We start from the raw sequence: 23,297 nt of genomic DNA, 5'->3' as shown, positions 1-23,297 counted from the left end.
AAGTATAGAATTTAAAATTTTAGAATTATATGACTATTACAAATAATGAAGCTATTTTTTAAAAAAATAGTTAAGTCTTATCATGTTTATCCTTAATTGTAGAACTATTGGTGATTTTTTTGTGCACAATTTTCTGTACTTTCTAAATTCTACAAGACATATGGGTCTGCCACTTTAGTGATATGAAAATTATTTCAAACTTACATTAATGAATTATTCTTTCTTTTCTTTATACTTTGAAAATTAAACCTCAAGAGTTTTTCATGGCAAGAGGAAGACGTGACTCCAAATTTATCAATCACAGGTGATGTGTTGACAGCCATAATCACTCAGCATAAACCTAAAGAGAAATATTAGATTTTATATTAGAATACAAATGCACTCACAGTACCAAACAACACATTTCATGCAAATTCATGACTTGTGGGAAAAAGAGTGGCAAGAAGGAAACTCAGCCTTAAGAACAAAATTATATTATGGAAGAATTTAGATTTAACTACCAACTTAGAAGTAAAACCCAAGTCTGAATCAAAAATGCATGTTCTTCCTATTATGTTACTCTTATAAACTTATCCTTTCACATAACAGTTAGCTTTATTATGCTTTAGCAGTACTATCAGCAAAATCATTGGAAGAACAGCATGGAACAGTGGTTAAGAGAATAGAACCAGACTAACTGATTTACTTAACTGCTCTGTTCATCAGTTTCTCACTTGTACAATGGGCACAATACCTTTTTATAGAGTTACTGTAAGAAATAGGTCAGTATATATAAGTTGCTCAGAGTAGAGCCTGGCATATAGTAGGTGCTTTATATAAGTGCTTGTAGAAAGCTTTATATAAAGCATAGATTGCTATGCTTTCTGTTTTTTAAGGTTACTTGTAACTTTCTTTGTATGTCTCCTGCCTTTTTGCCATTTAGATTATGCTTTCTTCACCTGCCCTCACATTCTGATTTATTTTCCTTTTGAAGTATGTCTGAGCACATTTTGTGAATGGAAGACCAAAACCAGGACATACTATACATGTTTCATCGAGTATTTAAATAGCAAAATGAAGTAATAAAATGGTTAGTCAGATTTACATTGAATTATTTTGCATTTCATTTTTCAGTTAGCTAACTTTTAAAATTGATCATTATGCCAGTCAGGAAGTAGATGGCACACCCAAATGTGGTGACTGAATAGAGATACTTTCCAAAGATGTGGGCAAGAGTTATTCAAATTTAAAAAATGAAACAGAATAAACCTAAGATGCTGCTGATTATCAGGGGTTTACAAGAAGCAGTGAAACATTACCCTCTCAGGACTGACTGAGAAAGAACCCAGAAAGAATAGCTCCAGGAGAGTAGTGTTTACAAAAGAATCTTTGACCTTTGGTTAAGAGAGACAACCAATCTGAGGTTGCCTACTCAGAGGGAGCCTGGAACACTGGAACTTTGATCTCACTCTCCTTTGTACTCCACTGCAATCAACTACCTGCCTGTGCTTCCCATTAGCTAAACCAAACTAGAAGCCTGAAAAGGCATAGGCAAGAGGGGAAAGGTGGAAAGTGGATATAGAAGAACAATGGGAAAATGTCCAGCACAAGATGGATTATAACCACAAAACACTGTTATCTGCGACTATCAGTTTAGCAAAGTCAGCTTCTAATTACCTAGATCCATATAATGTAAAGCAAATGTACTTTTACATCAGCAGCTGTACTGGCTATACACAGACGTCATTCAGAGTGGGCCTAATTTTCATATAAAATACAAGTTATTCCCAAGCAGGAGTAACATATTCAAGAGCTTATTTTTTCTAATAGTTAAGAACATCACATTGGATTTTCTGCCTTAAAAGGCACTCAGGCAAACAACTACAAACAATTATTAATGAATGCATGATAAAGTACACATAAGCACAGAACAATAATAAAGATGTAAGAATATTTAAAAGAGTTAATTTGATAAATGCAGCAATAAATGTCACAAATTTGACATTTACTGAGTCATATGAAATTATGGAGGTAAGCTGTTTCCTAAGACAAAATCTTTAAAAGAAGTCAAAAAGAAATGCACCATTCATAAAACATTACATATTTCAGAAACAGAGTTTAGAAATGCAAATTTGAGTCAGACATACTCTTAGATAAATTAATTGAAAACATTTAATGAATAGAAAGTAAAAGTATAAGCCATCTAGGGAGAATTAAAGGCAAACTGGCTTTGTGTGTGTGTGTATGGTAGGCATATTGACATAGAGCTTTTAGCTATTTTCTGATACAGTACTCAGGATTGATTATGATTAGACATATTTTTTGAGGTTTGAAGAAGTTGGAGAATAATTATTTAAGAAATTCGCTCTTGATCACTGAGCCTGTCACCCAAAGATTCCTCACATCTGTGGCTAATAGTAGTATTTGCACCATCTACTCAACATGCAAGCACAAAACGCTGTTGGTGAGACTTCCTGTCTTGCCAATAGGTTTCACCACCTCCCAACCCCCACCAGCAAGTTCGCTATGGATACAATGTGACCAAAGAAAATGACAGCAAACGTTCTTTGGGTCTATCTCTCTGTATAGTGCAATAACAACTTATTGCCTAAAGGTGTGGAAGCAGTTCAGGTGGTTTAAGTTCAGTGAGGATCCTGGCCATAGGAACCCAATTTCCCCACAGAGGTATTTTGTGGGGAGTTGAAGAGATTTTTAACCTTATTTTCTTTGTTCATTCACCCAATTGAGGGTTTACTTCTACCATTTCTATGTAAACATTTCTGAAGATATTCATCCTTTCTTTTAGGGAACCTGAGATTATTTGGTTACTGTTTCTTTTACTTAGTCAAAAGAAATTATAACAAGTACATTAGGGAGTCATATTGTCTCTCTTGAATATCACAATACCCTTAAAATTTAGTGGTTTATAAACTAGGTTGGTTAAGCACAGTTACTACCAAAATAAGTACTCCCAAGGTTAGCAAGAAATAGAGACTAAAGATATAGAAACTTTTATAGCAATTTGACATTTTGTACCCATCCATTCCTGGGAAGTGTAGGGAAGTTGATGTTCCTATGACCAGGATCCTCACTAAACTTAAACCACCTGATGATGTAACTGGCCTGTTCCTGGGCTACTGCTTCCACACCTTTAGGCAATATGCTATTTTTTATTTTTATTTATTATTATTTTTTATTTTGGTATCATTAATGTACAATTACATGAGCAACATTATGGTTACTAGACTCTCCCCATTATCAAGTCCCCACCACATACCCCATTACAGTCACTGTCCATCAGGGTAGTAAGATGTTATAGAATCACTACTTATCTTCTCTGTGTTGTACTGCCTTCCTCATGTCCCCAAACCCCACCTACATTATATGTGCTAATTGTAATGCCCATTTTTCCCCCTTATCCCTCCCTTCCCACCCACCCTCCCCAGTCCCTTTCCCTTTGGTAACTGTTAGTACATTCTTGGGTCCTGTGAGTCTGCAGCTGTTTTGCTTCTTCAGTTTTTGCTTTGTTCTTATGCTCCACAGATCAGTGAAATCATTTGATACTTATCTTTCTCCGCCTGGCTTATTTCAATGAGCATAATACCCTCTAGCTCCATCCATGTTGTTGCAAGTGGTAGGATTTGTTTTCTTCTTATGGCTGAATAATATTCCATTGTGTGTATGTACCACATCTTCTTTATCCATTCATCTACTGATGGACACTTAGGTTGCTTCCATTTCTTGGCTATTGTAAATAGTGCTGTGATAAACATAGGGGTGCATATGTCTTTTTCAAACTGGGCTCCTGCATTCCTAGGGTAAATTCCTAGGAGGTGGAATTCCTGGGTCAAATGGTATTTCTATTTTTAGTTTTTTGAGGAACCTCCATACTGCTTTCCACAATGGCTGAACTAATTTACATTCCCACCAGCAGTGTAAGAGGGTTCCCCATTCTCTACATCCTCGCCAACATTTGTTGTTAGTCTTTTGGATGTTGGCCATCCAAACTGGTGTGATGTGACACCTCATTGTTTTAATTTGCATTTCTCTGATGATTAGTGATGTGAAGCATCTTTTCATGTGTCTGTTGGCCATCTGAATGTCTTCTTTGGAGAAGTGTCTGTTCAGATCCTCTGGCCATTTTTTAATTGGATTATATGCTTTTTGTTTGTTGAGGTGCATGAGTTCTTTATATATTTTGCATGTCAACCCCTTATCAGATATGTCATTCATGAAAGTATTCTCCCATACTGTAGGATGACTTTTTGTTCTACTGATGGTATCCTTTGCTGTATAGAAGCTTTTCAGCTTGATATAGTCCCACTTGTTCATTTCTGCTTTTGTTTCCCTTCCCAGGAAGATAGGTTCATGAAGAAGTCACTCATACTTATGTCCAAGAGATTTTTGCCTATGTTTTTTTCTAAGAGTTTTATGGTTTCAGTACTTACATTCAGGTCTTTGATCCATTTTGAATTTACTTTTGTGTATGGGGTTAGACAATGATCCGGTTTCATTCTCTTACATGTAGCTGTCCAGTTTTGCCAACACTGGTTGTTGAAGAGGCTGTCATTTCCCAATTGTATATTCATGGCTCCTTTATCATATATTAATTGATAGTATATATTTGGGTTAATATCTGGATTCTATTCTGTTCCACTGGTCTGTGGGTCTGTACTTGTGCCAGTACCAAATTGTCTTGATTGCTGTGGTTCTGTAGTAGAGCTTGAAGTTGGGAAACGAGATCTCCCCTGCTTTATTCTTCCTTCTCAGGATTGCTATGGCTATTCGGAGTCTTTTGTAGTTCCATATGAATTTTAGAACTTTAGTTTCAGTTCATTGAAGAATGCTCTTTGTATTTTGATAGGGATTTCATTGCATGTGTAGATTGCATTAGGCAGGATGGCCATTTTGACAATATTAATTCTTCCTACAAAAAGCATGGAATGGATTTCAATTTGTTAGTGTCCTCTCTAATTTCTCATAAGAATGTCTTGCAGTTTTCAGGGTATAGGTCTTTCACTTCCTTGGTTAGGTTTATTCCTATGTATTTTATTCTTTTTGATGCAACTGTGAATGGAATTGTTCTGATTTCTCCTTCTGCTAGTTCATCATTAGCATATAGGAAAGCAACAGATTTCTGTGTATTAATTTTGTATACTGCGCATTTGCTGAATTCAGATATTAGTTCTAGTAATTTTGGAGTGGAGTCTTTAGGGTTTTTAATGTACAGTATCATGTCATCTGCAAACAGTGACAGTTTGACTTCTTCCTTGTCAATCTGGATGCCTTTTATTTATTTGTTTTGGCTGATAGCCATGGCTTGGACCTCCAGTACTATGTTGAATAAAAGTGGGGAGAGTGGGCATCCCTGTCTTGTTCCTTATCTTAGATGAAAAGCTTTCAGCTTCTCTCTGTTAAATATGATGTTTTCTGTGGTTTTTCATATATGGCCTTTATTATGTTGAGACACTTGCCCTGTATACCCATTTTGTTGAGAGTTTTTATCATGAATGGATGTTGAATTTTGTCAAATGCTTTCTCAACATCTATGGAGATGATCATGTGGTTTTTGTTGCTCTTTTTGTTGATGTGGTAGGTGATGTTGATGGATTTTTGAATGTTGTACCATCCTAGCAGCCCTGGGATGAATCACACTTGATCATGGTATACAATCCTCCTGATGTATTTTTGAATTCGGTTTGCTAGAGTTTTTTAGTATTTTTGCATCACTGTTCATCAGGGATATTGGTCTGTGATTTTCTTTTTGTAGGGTCTTTGCCTGGTTTTGGTATTAGAGTGATGCTGGCTTCATAGAATGAGTTTGGAAGTATTCCCTCCTCCTCTATTTTTTGGAAAACTTTAAGGAGAATAGGTCTTATGTCTTCTCTGAATGTCTGATAAAATTAAGCAGTGAATACATCTTTTCCAGGAGTTTTGTTCTTGGGTAGTTTTTTGATTACGATTAAATTTCATTTCTGGTAATTGGTCTGTTTAGATTTGCTGTTTCTTCCTTGATCAGTCTTGGAAGGTTGTATTTTTCTAGAAAGTTGTCCATTTCTTCTAGGTTATACAGCTTGTTAGCATATACATTTCCATAGGGTTCTCTAATATTTCTTTGTACTTCTGTGGTGTCCGTCATTATTTTTACTTTCTAATTTCTGATTCTGTTGATGTGTATAGATTCTTTTTTTCTCTTACTAAGTCTAGCTAAGGGTTTACTTATTTTGTTTATTTTCTCAAAGGACCTGCTCTTGTTTCATTGATTTTTTCTATTGTTTTATTCTTCTCAATTTTCTTTATTTCTTCTCTGATCTTTATTACGCCCATTATTCTGCTCACTTTGGTCCTCATTTGTTCTTCTTTTTCCAGTTTCAATAATTGTGACTTTAGACTATTCATTTGGGATTGTTCTTCCTTCTTTAAATATGCCTGGATTGCTACATACGTTCCTTTTATAACTGCCTTGGCTACATCCCACAAAAGTTGGGGCACTTTGCCATTGCTTTCATTTGTCTCCATATATTACTTGATCTCTATTTTAATTTGGTCATTGATCCATTGATTATTTAGGAGCATGTTGTTAAGCCTCCATGTGTTTGTGAGCCTTTTTGCTTTCTTTGTAAAATTTATTTCTAGTTTTATACCTTTGTGGTCTGAAAAGTTGGTTGGTAGAATTTCAATCTTTTTGAATTTACTGAGGCTCTTTTTGTGACCTAGTATGTGGTCTATTCTGGAGAATGTTCCATGTGCACTTAAGAAGAATGTGTATCCTGTTGCTTTTGGGTGTAGAGTTCTACAGGTGTCTATTAGGTCCATGTGTTCTAGTGTGTTGTTCAGTGCCTCTGTGTCCTTACTTATTTTCTGTCTAGTGGATCTGTCCTTTGGAGTAAGTGGTGTGTTGAGGTCTCCTAAAATGAATGCATTGCATTCTATTTCCTCCTTTAATTCTATTAGTATTTGTTTCACATATGTTGATGCTCCCGTATTGGGGGCATATATATGTTTATAATGGTTATATCCTCTTGTTGGACTGACCCCTTTATCATTATGTAATGTCCTTCTTTATCTTTTGTTACTTTCTTTGTTTTGAAGTCTATTTTGTCTGACGCTTGTACTGTAACACCTGCATTTTTCTCCCTGTTGGTTGCATGAAATGTCATTTTACATCCCTTGACTTTTAGTCTGTGCATGTCTTTGGGTTTGAGGTGAGTCTTGTAAGCAGCATATAGATGGGTCTTGCTTTTTTATCCATTCTATTACTCTGTGTCTTTTGATTGGTGCATTCAGTCCATTTACATTTAGGGTGATTATTGAGAGATATGTACTTCTTGCCATTACAGGCTTTAGGTTCATGGTACCACAGGTTCAAAGTTAGCTTCTTTACTATCTTACTGTCTAACTTAACTCACCTGTTGAGCTATTATAAACACTGTCTGATGATTCTTTATTTCTCTCCCTTCTTATTCTTCCTCCTCAATTCTTCATATGTTGGGTGTTTTTGTTCTGTGCTCTTTTGTGTTTCCTTTGACTGCTTTTGTGGGTAGTTGATTTAATTTTTTGCCTTTAGTTAGTATTTGGTTGGTTTGCTTTCTTTGTTGTGATTTTATTTTCTCTGTTGACATCTATTTAGCCTTAGGAGTGCTCCCATATAGAGCAGTCCTTCTAAAATACCCTGTAGAGGTGGTTTGTGGGAGGCAAATTCCCTCAACTTTTGCTTGTCTGGGAATTGTTTAATCTCTCCTTCATATTTAAATGATAATCGTGCTGGATACAGTATTCTTGGTTCAAGGCCCTTCTGTGTCATTGCATTAAATATATCATGCCATTCTCTTCTGGCCTGTAAGGTTTCTGTTGAGAATTCTGATGATAGCCTGATGGGTTTTCCTTTGTAGGTGTCCTTTTTTCTCTCTCTGGCTGCCTTTAGTACTCTGTCCTCGTCCTTTATCTTTGCCATTTTAATTATTATGTGTCTTGGTGTTGTCCTCCTTGGGTCCCTTCTGTTGGGAGTTCTGTGTGCTTCCATGGTCTGAGTGACTATTTCCTCCCCCAGTTTGGGGAATTTCTCAGCAATTATTTCTTCAAAGACACTTTCTATCTCTTTTTCTCTCTCTCTTGTTGTTCTGGTACCCCTATAATGTGAATACTGTTCCATTTGGATTGGTCACATTTCTCTTAATATTCTTTCATTCCTGGAGATCCTTTTATCTCTCTCTGCATCAGCTTCTCTGTTTTCCTGTTCTCGGATTTCTATTCCATTAACGGCCTTTTGCACCTCATCCAGTCTGCTCTTAAGTCCTTCCAGAGATTGTTTTATTTCTGTGTTCTCCCTCTGTACTTGCTCCTTTAGCTCTTGTATATTTCTCTGCAGATCCATCAGCATGGTTATGACCTTTATTCTGAATTCTTTTTTGGGAGATTGGTTAGGTCTATCTTTCCAGGCCCTCTCAGGGGTTGTCTGGACTATTTTGGACTGGACTAAATTCTTCTGCCTTTTCATGGTGATAGATGTAGCTGTAGGCAGGTAGCGTGTGTGTCAGCTGGGAGAATAAAGTCCTTTCCTGCTTGCTGGTCACCTTGCCCTTCTCCGCTGTCTGTGTCATTTACCCGCACTCCTGGAGCAGCCTCCAGGTTAATCCTTAAGTTGCTGTGAGCAGGGTCTCTGTCAGAGTAGCACAGAGCTCTGCAAGGAGTGGCAGGCACGCTGGGTGTGCTCCCCTGCAAAAGCAGTGCCCCTGCCGGGCAGCTGTGTGCCAATAGCAGCCTTTGGGTCTGGCCTGGGTGACTGTGTGCCAGGCTGAGATTCAGGGTGGCTGCTGGGGGTGCAGTTGCTCCTGGGCTGCTCCTTTGCTACCATCACTGGAATGCGCAGGTCACACTCAGGCCCCTCTGGTGCTGCCACCAGCAAGTGTGGGCCACTCCCAGGCCGCTCAGTCACCACAGCTGCGGGCTCGTGTGGGCCTCTCCTGGACCATTCAGTCACCACTGCTGCAGGCTCGTGTGGGCCACACTGTCACCAACCCTGTTGGCTCACGTGAGCAGGCCTTGGGCCACTCGGCCACCACTGCCGCAGTCTCATGTGGGCTGCTCCCGGACCCCTCTGGTGCTGCCGCCCTTTGTGCGCTGCTGCTCTCCCACTACTGGGTCAGTGTTTCGGGGTCTGTGCCAGTTGGGGGAATGACTGGCAGGCTGCTTATCACCATGATGGGCTTCAGAGCTGCACTGCCACCCAGGGGGTTAGGTAGCCTAGAGTTCCCCGGGATTCCCAGGTGCTGGGCTGTGTGTGCTGCAATGACTTCCTCCAGCTGTGGGGTCCCTGTCCCTTTAAGACTTGCAAAAAGCACTCACTTTTCTTTTGTCTCGGGGTGCCAGTTGCAGGGACCCACTCGCAGGTTTTGCTTTTCCATTTCTCTAATATCCAGCACCCCATGCACTGTGTGTCTGTGCTCCTGGTGCAGATTTCTAGAGATGCTTGTTTAGCAGTCCTGGGCTTTCACCCTCTCCCTGCTCTGACTCCTTTCTTCCCACAGAGGTCTGGGGTAGGGGGGCATTTTGGTCCTGCTGGGCCATGCCTTGTGTTTTACCCCCTTTGTGTGATGCTGAGTTCTCACAGATGTAGATGTAAACTGGCTGATGTACTGTATCCACTGGTGTCTCTTTTAGGAATAGTTGTATTTGTTGTATTCTCAAAAATATATATGTTTTGGGGAAGAGATTTCCGCTGAACTACTCACACCACCATCTTGGCTCCCTTTCTCATATTTTATTCTTTTTTGATGTGATTGTGAATGGAATTGTTTTCCTGATTTCCTTCTCCTAGTTCATAGTTAGTGTACAGGAATGCAACAGATTTCTGTGTATTAATTTTGTATTCTGCAACTTTGCTGAATTCAGATATTAGATTTAGTAGTTTTGGAGTAGATTTTTTAGGGTTTTTTTTGTACAATATCATGTCATCTGCAAACAGAGACAGTTTAACTTCTTCCTTGGCCAATCTGGATGCCCTTTATTTCTTTGTGTTGTCTGATTGCTGTGGTAAAGACCTCCAGGACTATGTTGAGTAAAAGTGGGGAGAGTGGGCATCCTTGTCTTGTTTCCAATCTTTAAGGTAAAGCTTTCAGCTTCTCGCTGTTAAGTATGATGTTGGATGTGGGTTTGTCATATATGGCCTTTATTATGTTGAAGTACTTGCCCTATACACCCATTTTGCAGATAGTTTTTATCATGAATGAATGTTGAATTTTTGTTGTATGCTTTTTCAGCATCTATGGAGATGACCATGTGATTTTTGTCTTTCTTTTTGTTGATGTGGTGGATGATGTTGATGGATTTTTGAATGTTGCACCATCCTTGAATCCCTGGAATGAATCCTAGTTAATCACGAAGGATGATCCTTTTTATGTTTTAAATTCAGTTTGCTAATATTTTGTTGAGTATTTTTGCATCGATGTTCATCAGGGATATTGGTCTGTAATTTTCTTTTTTTGTGGTGTCTTTGCCTGGTTTTGGTATTAGAGTGATGGTGGCCTCATTGAATGAGTTTGGAAGTATTCTCTCATCTTCTACTTTTCAGAAAACTTTAAGGACAATGGGTATGTGTCTTCACTAAATGTTCAGTGGTGATAAAATTCAGCAGTGAAGCCATCTTGTCCAGGAGCTTTGTTCTTAGGTAGTTTTTTGATTACCAATTCAATTTCCTTGCTGGTAATTGGTCTGTTCAGATTTTCTGTTTCTTTCTGGGTCAGACTTGGAAGGTTGTATTTTTCTAGAAAGTGGTCCATTTCTTAAGGTTATCTAGTTTTTTAGCATATAATTTTTCATAGTATTCTCACATAATTCTTTGTATTTCTCTGGTGTCTGTAGTGATTTTTACTTTTCATTTCTGATTCTGTATGTTTGTAGACTCTTTTTTTCTTGACAAGTCTGGCTACAGGTTTATCTACTTTGTTTATTTTCTTGACAAACCAGCTCCTACTTTCAATTGATTTTTTATATTGTTTTATTCTTCTTGATTTCATTTATTTCTGCTCTGATCTTTATTATGCCCCTCCTTCTAGTGACTTTGTGCATTTGCTCTTCTTTTTTTAGTTTCATTAATTGTGAGTTTAAACTTTTATTTGGGATTGTTCTTTACTGAGGTGGCCTGTATTGCAACATACTACCCCTTAGCAGAGCCTTTGCTGTGTCCCACAGATTTTGCAGTGTTGAATTATTGTTGTAATATATTACTTGATCTCTGTTTTTATTTGGTTATTGATCCATTGACTACTTAGGAGCATGTTATTAAGCCTCCATGTGTTTGTGGGATTTTTCCTTTTTTCGTGTAATTTATTTCTAGTTTCATACATTTGTAATCTGTGAAGCTGGTTGGTATAATTTCAATCTTTTTTAATTTACTGAGGCTCTTTTTGTGTCCTAGCATATAATCTATTCTTGAAAATGTTCCATGTGCACTTGAGAAGAATGTGTATCCTGTTGCTTTTGAATGGAGTGTTCTGTAGATGTCCATTAGGTGCAACTGTTCTAATATGTTCAGTGCTTTTGTGTCCTTACTTATTTTCTGTCTTCTTGATCTGTCCTTTGGAGTCAGTGGTATGTTGAAGTCTTCTAAAATGAATGCACTGCATTCCAATTCCCCTTTTAATTCTGTTAGTATTTGTTTCACATATGAAGGTGATCCTGTGTTGGGGACATAGATATTTATAATAGTTATATCCTCTTGTTGGACTGACCCCTTTATCATTATGTAATGTCCTTCTTTGTCTCTTGCTACTTTCTTTGTTTTGAAGTCTTTTTTATCTGGTACAAGTATCACAACTCCTGCTTTTTTCTCCCTATTAGTTGCATGAAATATCTTTTTCCATCCCTTTACTTTCTGTCTGTGTATATTTTGGGGTTTGAAGTGAGTTTCTTGTAGTCAGTATGTAGACAGATCTTGTTTTTTAATCCATTCAGTGACTCTATGTCTTTCGATTGGTGCATTCAGACCATTTACATTTTGGGTGATTATCAATAGGTATGCACTTTTTGCTATTGCATGCTTTAGATTCATGTTTACCAAAGGTTCAAGGGCAATTCTCTTAATATCTAACAGTCTAATTTAACTCACTTAGGATGCAATTACAAACACAACCTAAAGGTTCTTTTTCTTTATCCTCCTTTTCCTTCCTCCTCCATTCTTTATATGTTAGGTATCATATTCTGTACTCTTTAAGTATCCTTTGATTGACTTTCGGGGTAGTTCATTTGATTTTGCATTTGCTTAGTAATTAATTGTTCTACTTTGTTGTGGTTTTATTTCCCCTGGTGACAGCTACTTAGCCTTAGGAATAATTCCATCTATAGCAGACCCTCCAAAATGCACTGTAGAGGTGGTTTGTCGGAGGTAAATTCTCTCATCTTTTGCTTATCTGGAAATTATTTATTCCCTCCTTCAAATTTAAATGATAACCTTGCCGGGTAGAGTATCCTTGGATCGAGGCCCTTCTGTTTCATTGCATTAAATATACCATGACACTCTATTCTGGCCTGTAAGATTTCTGTTTAGAAGTTTGATGATAGACTGATGGATTTTCCTTTGTATGTGATCTTTTTTCTCTCTCTAGCTGCTTTTAAAAGTCTGTCTTTATCCTTGATCTTTGCCATTTTAATTATTAAATGTCTTGGTGTTGTCTGCCTTTGGTCCCCTGTGCTGGGAGATCTGTGCATCTCCATGGCCTGAGAGACGATCTCCTTCCCCAGAAAGTGGAAGTTTTCAGCAATTACCTCCTCAAAGACACTTCCTATCTTTTTTCTATTCTTCTATTACTCCTATAATCTGAATATTTTTTCCATTTGGATAGGTCATGCAGTTCTCCCAATATTCTTTCATTATTAGAGATCCTTTTTTCTCTCTGTGCCTCAGCCTCTTTGTATTCGCCTTCTCTAATTTCTATTTTATCATCTCTATTTCTAATTTACCTTCTCTTCTACTACATCTAATCTACTTTTAAATCCCTCCATTGTATGTTTCATTTCAGAAACAGAATTTCTTAATGATTGAATCTCTGTCCTAAATTCATCCCTGAGTTCTTGAATATTTTTCTGTCCCTCCATGGGCATGTTTGATTTTTATTTTGAGCTCTCTTTCAGAAAGATTGGTGAGTTCAGTTTCATTTGGCCCTTTTTCTGGCATTTGTGAGATTTTTCTTTGAACCAAGTTTCTTTGATGTTTCATATTTGTGTCTGGCGCCCTCTGGTGCCCAGAAACTCTACTCTCTGGAGCTGCTCAGCCCCTGGAGTGATGTTGGGAGGCACATAGGAGTGGTATTGGTGCCTGAGGGATGAAAGAGCTGTTTCCTGCTTCCTGGCTGTAGTGCCTGTCTCCACTGTCAGAACCAGTGGGCTGGCACACAGGTACAAGCCTCTGTGCTTTGCATCTGTATCTGCTGTAGGTGGGACCTCCCACTGTCTGGCCTGATGCCAGGACAGGGACTGCTGATTGCAAATTGGTGCAGGCAGGCCAGGAGGAAGGCACAGCAAGCTGCATATCACAGAGAGGAGCCTTCGAGCTGAGTTGGTAGCCAGGGGAATGGAGCACCTGAAGCTCCTGTAGGTTACCACCTGCTGGGCAGAGTGTATCCATACAACCTTGTCCACCTATCCCTTCTCCCCTGCAGCAAGTTTCATGCAAACCCAGCCCCTTCAGCAGCCCTCTCACTGCTAGGAGGCCTCTCAGACCACCCACCTTTCCTTTGTCCCAGAGCAGTTGGATGTGGATCCCTGTCCTCCACAAACAGCTGGAATCTCAGTCTCCCCAAGTATTCCACCTGTCTTAGCTTTCCAACCCCACTAATCTCCAGAGCACCTTGCAATGTAGGTTTGTGCTCCCATAGGAGGTCTCCAGGGCTGGTTGTTCAGCAGTCCTAGGCTTCCACCCACTCCCCGCTCCATTTGTCTTCCTCCCACCGGTGAGCTGGGATTGTGGAAGGGCTTGGGTCCTGCTAGATCAGGGCTTTGGTATGTTACCCTGTGAGGTCTGCTCTGTTCTCCAGGTATATGCAATCTGGTGCAGCCCTCTTTCCTGTTGCTCTTTCAGGATTAGTTGTATTAACTATATATTTCTGATATATGTGGTTTTGAGAGGAGCTCTCTGTCACCTCTCACGCCACCATCTTGAATCGCTCCTAGTTTTTTTTTAAATAGCTAATTATTTTATTTGCCATTACAAAGTTAAACTATGCTCACTCATTTGGGGGTCCTAATTTTACATTAAAAAAACACCAATTGGACTATTATAGAAAATTTGAAATGTAAGTCAGTATAAAACCATGTTTATTTTGGAAACAGTTAAAAGATTAAAAATGTTTAGTTTGTAAAAGAGAAATATGGGTGATGGGGTATTATTGATGCCTCTTAAGTATGAAGTCTTTACATATGTTTTGAAGAAATCTCCCTTTTGATTTGTACCTCTCTATTTTGAGAAGGATACACACATACACAAATATACACACAGGCTTTCTTCCTTTCCTATATGAATTTCTCCAAGGCAGAAAGCTAAAACTGCCTTAAGTCGCTGTTAAAAAACTAAATAGCTAATTATTTACAAATTAAAACAAAACAAAAAATTAAGCCTGTTGAAAAGAACTGACCTGTAGGGAGGGAACAAAGCTTCTGGGGTTGTGGAGAGAGAGATGTTTCCTGAAACTGGAAGGTTACAGAGGTCATTCAGAGCTCTCTCCTCTGATGTTGCAGCATCTGCTGGATGTGACAGTATCACAGAAATGTCTAGGCACCACATCTTGAGAGAGTGGACTCCATAGCAGAGACATAGAAATGTTCCTCCCCTCCATCCTGGCCTACCTGTGACCCAGAAGAGGTATGGCAAAACAGAGGGAACCATGTAGATGTGACAACTCACCCAATTCCCTTTGGCTACCCTCCTTGTGTTGATAAATACACACCTGACCTTTGTATAACTACAGGGCAAGGGCAGACGTAATAAAAACAAAGACTGAATGTCCAAGCAATCAGGCAGAACAGAAGCTTGCAGTATACATAGTCAATTTAAAGAAAGTACAGAAATATTTCTTGCACATATAAGTCCATCAACCATGATTCATAACTACTACATGTTATTTTAACTTTGTGGTAGTTAATAAAATAATTGGCTTTTTCCCCAGAAATAATAATATTCAAAATACTGAAAACTGAAGTGTTTAAAGTATTTGTAGAGGATTTAGAAAGCCTCAATGTTAAAAATGAACTAAAAAGTGCATTTAAAGTTTAAACAGGAACTATTCCAATTCATCTCTAATCAATCACTTACTTACACATATATTTAAGAGAATTACAATGAGGTGATACTAAAACAAAAAAGTCTTATTTTCACTTAGTTAAATATGTTAAATCTCTTACTCTGAAAAGACTTCAATTTAAAATGGGACCAGAGAATGTGGAACAGAGAATCTCACACATGTGCCATCAGTAAAATGAAACTTAAGGACTGAGAGACTGATTGCCAGTAAATGTCTGACTTAAGCAAAACCAAAACTGATCTCCTGACCAAAACATCTGCCATGAATCACTCCCCATCCTCAAGCCAGTGAACTTATTGCTTGATCTCTGGTTGGACTTCTCACCTCTTTGCACTCCTTGCCTATAAGTACAGCTTGTCCCAAACCTGAGACAGACACACCTGTACCTTGCTTCAGTTTGTATTTCTAAATAGCAATTTGTCTGCTATTCCTGGATAACTCAACTTCAGGTTATTGGCGTTTGCCCCAGTTTACCTAGTTTACCTCTTTATTTAAGTTGACACTCGCCATAGGAAGCCATTTGGCTTTGATGCAAACTATTAATGTGATGAATGGTTTGTGAAGGAATTGCTAAAGGGTTCATGAATTCTTTTATTGGGTTTATGTTGTGTGTCAGTACTTTTACTTATTTGCAACATACATACAATATGAAATAAAGGTACACACACACACACACATACACACACACACTTTCACATTAAAGTAGAAATAAAGGAATGTTTTTAACAGTACCCAAAACTTTTCATTGTAAGTGGTTGGCATTTAGTAAACTCAATTTCATCCAGTTTTCGCAAAAATAAAAGTGCCAATGATGTTTGAGATTCCCATGTTAGATACACAAGATAATAAAAATATGGCCCCTTCTCTTAAGAAGTTACAGAGAAAATAGACTGACCTATAAACTGACATTATTACATTTTAAGATACTGAATTTCATGATAGGATTCCAGGTGATTTTAGAGGGAAAAGCTGCTCAAGAAAAATATTTAATCAATAAGACATTCTATAAATGTTTAGCAAAAGTTCTAGAGAATAGTAATATTTAAATTAAATTATGAATAATATATAATTTACAACAGTCTCTTAACAGAATTCTTTGTCTATTTTGGTCTTGAGTTAAAGAATTTAAATATCTTTACCTAATGAGTAGAATATTTAAACTTTGAAAGTACTCAACATAATAGAATTCTTTCAGCCAAAAACCATTAATACTATGGTGGCCTTTAATTGCTCTTTTTGTATTTTAAAACAAGCATAAATCAAAACTTTAGATCATTCTTGTCAGAGCAAAGGGATCATTAGAGGTGAACTGGTGTTCAAATAAGTAATGAAAGAAAATCTCCTTAACTGAAGAAAGACAAATTTTGGATTGAGAGGGCCAAAAACAAAACAAGACTATGCAGAGTAAGTGCAAATAATCAATAAACATATGAAATGATGCTAAATTTCCAAACAGGGAAAATGACTGATTTGTGATTCAATAAACTAGAATAGACAGTGAAGAAACGAATGTTGAACATAAGTATCAATATTCAAAAGATTTGTTATAGAAACTTAAGAAGCTTCATGGTGAAAAATATCCGAGTATCTACACAAAAAAGAATTCTGCTGAAAATTGTGTTGATAAATTTTCTAAGGTGATTTCTGATAAAAAAAAAACCTTAGTACTGAACTTGATGAAACAGTTATCTACTGCTGCTATGTGTTGGGATAAGATTAACCATGGCTGAGCAAAGGAAGCCCACAGGTCTTAAGAACACTAAGCACTAGTTGGCTATTCTTAGGGTACCAATGCTGTCAGATAAACTTGGCAGTAGTAAGAAAAATCTATGTTCACACTATATTAATATACACAGTTTGGTTGTATGTGCTTTTGTTGTCATATCTAAGAAACCATTGCCTAAATCAATGTCACAAAGATCTTTGCCTGTATTTTTTTCTAAGGGTTTCATAATTTTAGCTCTTATATTTAGGCCTTTGTTCCTAATTTTTGTATATGGTGTGAGGTAAGGTTACAATTTCATTCTTTTGCATGTGAATGTCCAGTTGTCCCAGAACCATTTGTTGGAAAGATTTTTCTTTCCTCCATTAGATTTAGTACTTTGTCAAAAATCAATTTACTGTAAACTTGACGATTTATTTCTGGATTCTCAATTCTACTGCATTGACCTATCTATCTATCTTCATGCCAGTATTATGCTGTTTTGATTACTGCAGCTTAGCAATGAGATAGGGACTGTGAACTTACCCAGAGTAGGGTGAGGGCCTCCAGAGAAAAAGCAGAGCAAGATAATTACAGTCAGAACAATGTAACAATGTGCAAAGAAGTCCCTATCGAAACTCTGTGTTAAGCATTATGCAAAATCAGTCACACTAATTCTCTAGGGTAAAGAAACAGACGAGGAATATAGATATCTTCACTGAGATCAGTTAAAGCTCAAAAGGCCAGGAGCAACTTGGCCTGGAATGTTGAGTGTTCTGCAGATAAAGAGAAATGTCTCAGCATAACCCATGTCTTCACTGTTTCAATTAGATCATGACACTGTAAAATTTACCTTAGCCTGCTAAAAGGCGCAGCTTATTTTTAACTGTACCTATGTGCTGTATTTCTTTCTCTTACCCTAATCAAGTAATCTGCAACCTAGGAAAAACACTAATTTAGTAAGCAAGCCCAACTACAAACAGCCCAAGAAGTTAAGAAGTAAGATTCTTAACACATTTTCGCAAACAGGCAACAACCCAGCCCACCTTGGGGACAGGGCAGGCAGTCTTAATTGACATGCTCCCAGAGGGAAATTGCTATCCTGAGAAAGAATCAGAGCAGCAAACTTCTTCTGTTACTCATCAAAAATGAGCATTCTGGGACCGCTCAACAAGTCTGCACCACTTGCCCTTTATCCCCATTCCTAAAAATCCTCAACCACGCATAAAACCCCTAGGCAACGAGCCAACCATGGACTCTCTTGTCCCCTCCTGGCATAAGCCAGGAGCTCTGTCCTCTCATTTTATCTCTAAATAAAAGCCTCTACCTTGCCCTCCTACCTTGAGTGTTTGTGAAGCTCATTCTTCAGCTCCATGAACAAGAACCCCGGCATTAACAGTAATTTTTGAAATTGAGAAATATGAGTCTTCCAACTTTGTATTTCTCTTTCAAAGTTGTTGTATCTGTTCCAGGATCTCAGTAGGAATTGTATTGAATGAATTTGTGGATCAATTTGGGATGCACTGCCAGCATCCAGAAGCATAGGATGCTTTCCCATTTATTTAGGTCTTCTTTAATCTCCTTCAATGATGTTTTGTGATTTTTCAGAGTATAAGTTTTATACTTATTTTGTTAAATGTATTCCTAAGTATTTTATTCTTTTTATGCTATTGCAAATGGGCTTTTTCTTAATTTACTTCCTTTTCAGTTTGCTTATTACTATTGCATAGAAATAAATCTGATTTTTGTTTATTGATCTTGTATATGCAAACCTGTTAAACTTTTTTATTAGTTCTAACAGTTGGTCAGTGTATTTATCAGCATTTTTTATATAATACATCATGTTTGCTACAAAAAAAAGATAGCTTTGCATTTTAAATAAATGAATCCATACAGTCTTACAGAAATATAAGCAAAATAAAGAGCACAGTATTAAGCTTAGGCCAATAATTCCCAAAATGTGGTTTGTACAATACAGATTATTGACATGTACTTACCTCCTAGACCTTTTTGTTGTTCAGAGAGAGAAAAAAGGATTTCTAAGAATGAAAAAATATTGAGAGAACTGTGTGACCAATCCAAACAGAACAATATTCTCATTATATGGGTACCAGAAGAAGAACAGAGAGAAGGGATAGAAAGCATCATTAAGGAGGTAATTGCTGAAAACTTCCCCAACCTGGGGGAGGAGATCATCTCTCAGGCCATGGAGGTGCACAGATCTCCCAACACAAGGGATCCAAGGAAGACAACATCAAGACATATAATAATTAAAATGGCAAAGATCAAGGATAAAGACAGACTTTTAAAAGCAGCTAGAGAGAGAAAAAAGATCACATACAGAGGAAAACCCATCAGGTTATCATCAGATTTCTCAACAGAAACCTTTCAGGCCAGAAGGGAGTGGCATGATACATGTAATGCAATAAAACAGAAGGGCCTCGAACCAAGAATACTCTAACCAGAAACGTTATCATTTAAATTTGAAGGAGGGATTAAAAAATATTCAGATAAACAAAAGATGAGAGAATTTGCCTCCCACAAACCACATCTACAGTGCATTTTGGAAGGTCTGCTACAGATGGAATTATTCCTAAGGCTAAATAGCTGTCACCAGGGGAAATAAAACCGCAACAAAGTAGAACAATTAATAGTAAGCAAATGCAAAATCAAATCAACTACCCTCAAAGTCAAGCAAAGGATACTTAAAGAGTACAGAATATGATACCTAACATATAAAGAATGGAGGAGGAAGGAAAAGGAAGAGAGAAAGAAGAAAAACAACCTTTAGGTTGTGTTTGTAAATGCATACTGAGTTAAATTACACTGTTAGATATTAAGAGAATTATTATTGAACCTTTGATAACCATGAACCTAAGGCCTGCAATGGCAGTAAGTACATACCTATCGATAATCACCCTAAATACAAATGGTCTGAATGCACCAATCAAAAGACACAGAGTCATTGAATGGATTAAAAAAACAAGACCCGTCTATATGCTGCCTACAAGAGACTCACTGCAAACCTAAAGACATACACAGACTGAAAGTAAAGGGATGGAAAAAGATATTTCATGCAACTAAAAGGGAGAAAAAAGCAGGAGTTGCAGTACTTATATCAGACAAAAAATACTTCAAAACAAAGAAAATAACAAGAGACAAAGAAGGACATTACATAATGATAAAGGGTTCAGTTCAATAAGAGGACATAACTATTATAAATATCTATGCCCCAACACAGGATCACCTACATATGTGAAACAAATACTAACAGAATTAAAGGAGGAAATAGAATGCAATGCATTCATTTTAGGAGACTTCAACACACCACTCACTCCCAAGGACAAATCAACCAGACAGAAAATAAGTAAAGAGACAGAGGCACTTAACAATGTATTAGAACAGACGCACCTAAAGGACATCTACAGAACACTCCATCCAAAAGCAACAGGATACACATACTTCCCAAGTGCACATGCAGCATTTTCAAGAATAGATTATATACTAGGACACAAAAAGACCCTCAGTAAATTAAGAAAGATTGAAATCGTACCAACCAGGTTCACAGATCACAAAGGTATGAAACTGGAAATAAATTACACAAAGAAAAGGAAAAATCTAAACAAACACATGGAGGCTTAATAACATGCTCCTAAATAATCAATGGCTCAATAACCAAATAAAAAAACAGAGATCAAGCAATATATGGAGAAAAATGATAACAATAATTCAACACCGCAAAAATCTGTAGGACATAGTGAAGGCTGTGCTAAGAGAGAACTATATTGCAACACAGGCCTACCTCAGGAATAAAGAACAATCCCAAATGAACAGTCTAAACTCACAATTAATGAAACTACGAAAGGAAGAACAAATGAGGCCCATGATCAGTAGAAGGAGGGACATAATAAAGATTAGAGCAGAAATAAATAAAATTGAGAAGAATAAAAAAATCAAAAGAATTAATGAAAGCAGGAGCTGGTTCTTCAAGAAAATAAACAAAATAGATAACCCCCTAGCCAGACTTATCAAGAAAAAAAGAGAGTCTAAAAATATAAACAGAATCAGAAATGAGAAAGTAAAAATCACTACAGACACCACAGAAATACAAAGAATTATGAGAGAATACTATGAAAAATTATATGCTAACAAACTGGATAACCTAGAAGAAATGGACAACTTTCTAGAAAAATAAAACTTTCCAAGGCTAACCCAGGCAGAAACAGAAAATCTGAATAGACCAACTAACAGCAAAGAAACTGAATTAGTAGTCAAAAAACTACCTAGAACAAATCTCTTGGACCAGATGGTTTCACTGCTGAATTTTATCAAACATTTAGTGAAGACCTCATACCCATCCTACTTAAAGTTTTCCAAACTTCAAAGAGGAGGAAATACTTCCAAACTCATTCTACAAGGCCAACATCACTGTAAGACCAAAACCAGGCAAAGACACCACAAAAAAAGAAAATTACAGACCAATATCCTTGATGAACATAGATGCAAAAATACTCAACAAAATACTAGCAAACTGAATTCAAAAATACATGAAAAAGATCATCCATCATGATCAAGTGGGATTCATCCCAGGGATGCAAGGATGGTGCAACATTCAAAAATCCATCATCATTATCTACCACATCAACAAAAAGAAGGACAGAAACCATATGATCATCTCCATAAATGCTGAAAAAGCATTTGAGAAAATTCAACATCCATTCATGATAAAAACTCTCCACAAAATGGGAATAGAGGGCAAATACCTCATCATAATGAAGGCCATATATGAAAAACCCACAGCCAACATCATACTGAACAGCGAGAAGCTGAAAGCTTTTCCTTTAAGATCGGAAACAAGACAAGGATGCCCACTCTCCCTGCTTTTATTCCACATAGAACTGGAGGTCCTAGCCACAACAATCAGACAACACAAAGAAATAAAAGGTATCCAGATTGACAGGGAAGAAGTTAAACTGTCTCTGTTTACAGATGACATCATATTGTATACAAAAAACCCTAAAGAATCCACTTCAAAACTATTAAATCTAATATCTGAACTCAGCAAAGCTGTGGGATACAAAATTAACACACAGAAATCTGTTGCATTCCTATACACTAATGATGAATTAGCAGAAAGAGGAATAAGGAAAACAATTCCATTCACAATTGCATCAAGAAGAATAAAATACCTAGGAATAAACCTAACCAAGGAAGTGAAAGACCTATACTCTGAAAACTGCAAGACACTCATGAGAGAAAATAAAGAAGATACCAATAAATGGAAACACATTCCATGCTCATGGATTGGAAGAATTAATATTGTCAAAATGGCCATTCTGCCTAAAGCAATCTACAGATTCAATGCAATTCCAATCGAAATACCAACAGCGTTCTTCAATGAACAAGAGCAAATAGTTCTAAAACTCATATAGAACCACAAAAGACCCTGCACAGCCAAGGAAATCCTGAGAAAGAAGAATAAAGCAGGGGGAATTATGCTCCCTGATTTCAAACTCTACTACAAAGCCACAATAATCAAGACAATTTGGTACTGGCACAAGAACAGACCCACAGACCAGTGGAACAGAATAGAGAGCCCAGATATAACCCAAGTATATATGATCAATTAATGTATGATAAAGGAGCCATGGGCATACGATGGGAAAATGGCAGTCTCTTCAAAAGCTAGTGTTGGCAAAACTGGACAGCTACATGTAAGACAATGAAACTGGAGTATTGTCTAACCCCATACACAACAGTAAATTCAATATGGTTCAAAGACCTGAATGTAAGTCATGAAACATTAAAACTCTTAGAAGAAAATATAGGCAAAAATCTCTTGAATATAAACATGAGCAACTTTTCCCTGAACACATGTCCTTGGGCAAGGGAAACAAAATAAAAAATGAACCAATGGGACTACATCATGCAAAAAGTTTCTGTACAGCAAAGGACACTTTCAGCAGAACAGAAAGGTATCCTACAGTATGGGAGAGTATATTTGTAAATGACATATCTGACAAGGGATTACCATCCAAAATAAATAAAGAACTCACACCCCTCAAAACCCAAAAAGCAAATAACCCTATTTAAAAATTTGTGGAGGATATGAACAGACAATTCTCCAAAGAAGAAATTCAGATGGCCAACAGGCACATGAAAAGATGCTCCACATTGCTGATTATCAGGGAAATGCAAATTAAAACCACAATGAGATATCACCTCATGCCAGTTAGGATGGCCAACATAAAAAACAAATGCTGGCGAGGATGCGGAGAAAGGGGAACCCTCCTACACTACTGGTGGGAATGTAAACTAGTTCA

General features: G+C 37.3%; 1 protein-coding gene across 1 annotated transcript in view; it reads right to left on the bottom strand.

The window, feature by feature from the left end:
- Positions 1 to 23,297, bottom strand: part of TMEM232 (transmembrane protein 232) — a 228,204-nt gene that overhangs the window by 202,680 nt on the left and 2,227 nt on the right. The window contains exon 3 of the mRNA XM_073233084.1: positions 205 to 340. Within this exon, the coding sequence (XP_073089185.1) occupies positions 205 to 323 (119 nt within the window). The 5' untranslated portion in view covers positions 324 to 340. The remainder of the gene's footprint in view (positions 1 to 204; positions 341 to 23,297) is intronic.

This window comes from Manis javanica, chromosome 1 (assembly GCF_040802235.1).
Source record: "Manis javanica isolate MJ-LG chromosome 1, MJ_LKY, whole genome shotgun sequence".
NCBI classification, from domain to species: domain Eukaryota; kingdom Metazoa; phylum Chordata; class Mammalia; order Pholidota; family Manidae; genus Manis; species Manis javanica.
Note: the sequence above shows the minus strand (reverse complement) of the source record. Positions and strands in the feature narration are given on the sequence as shown.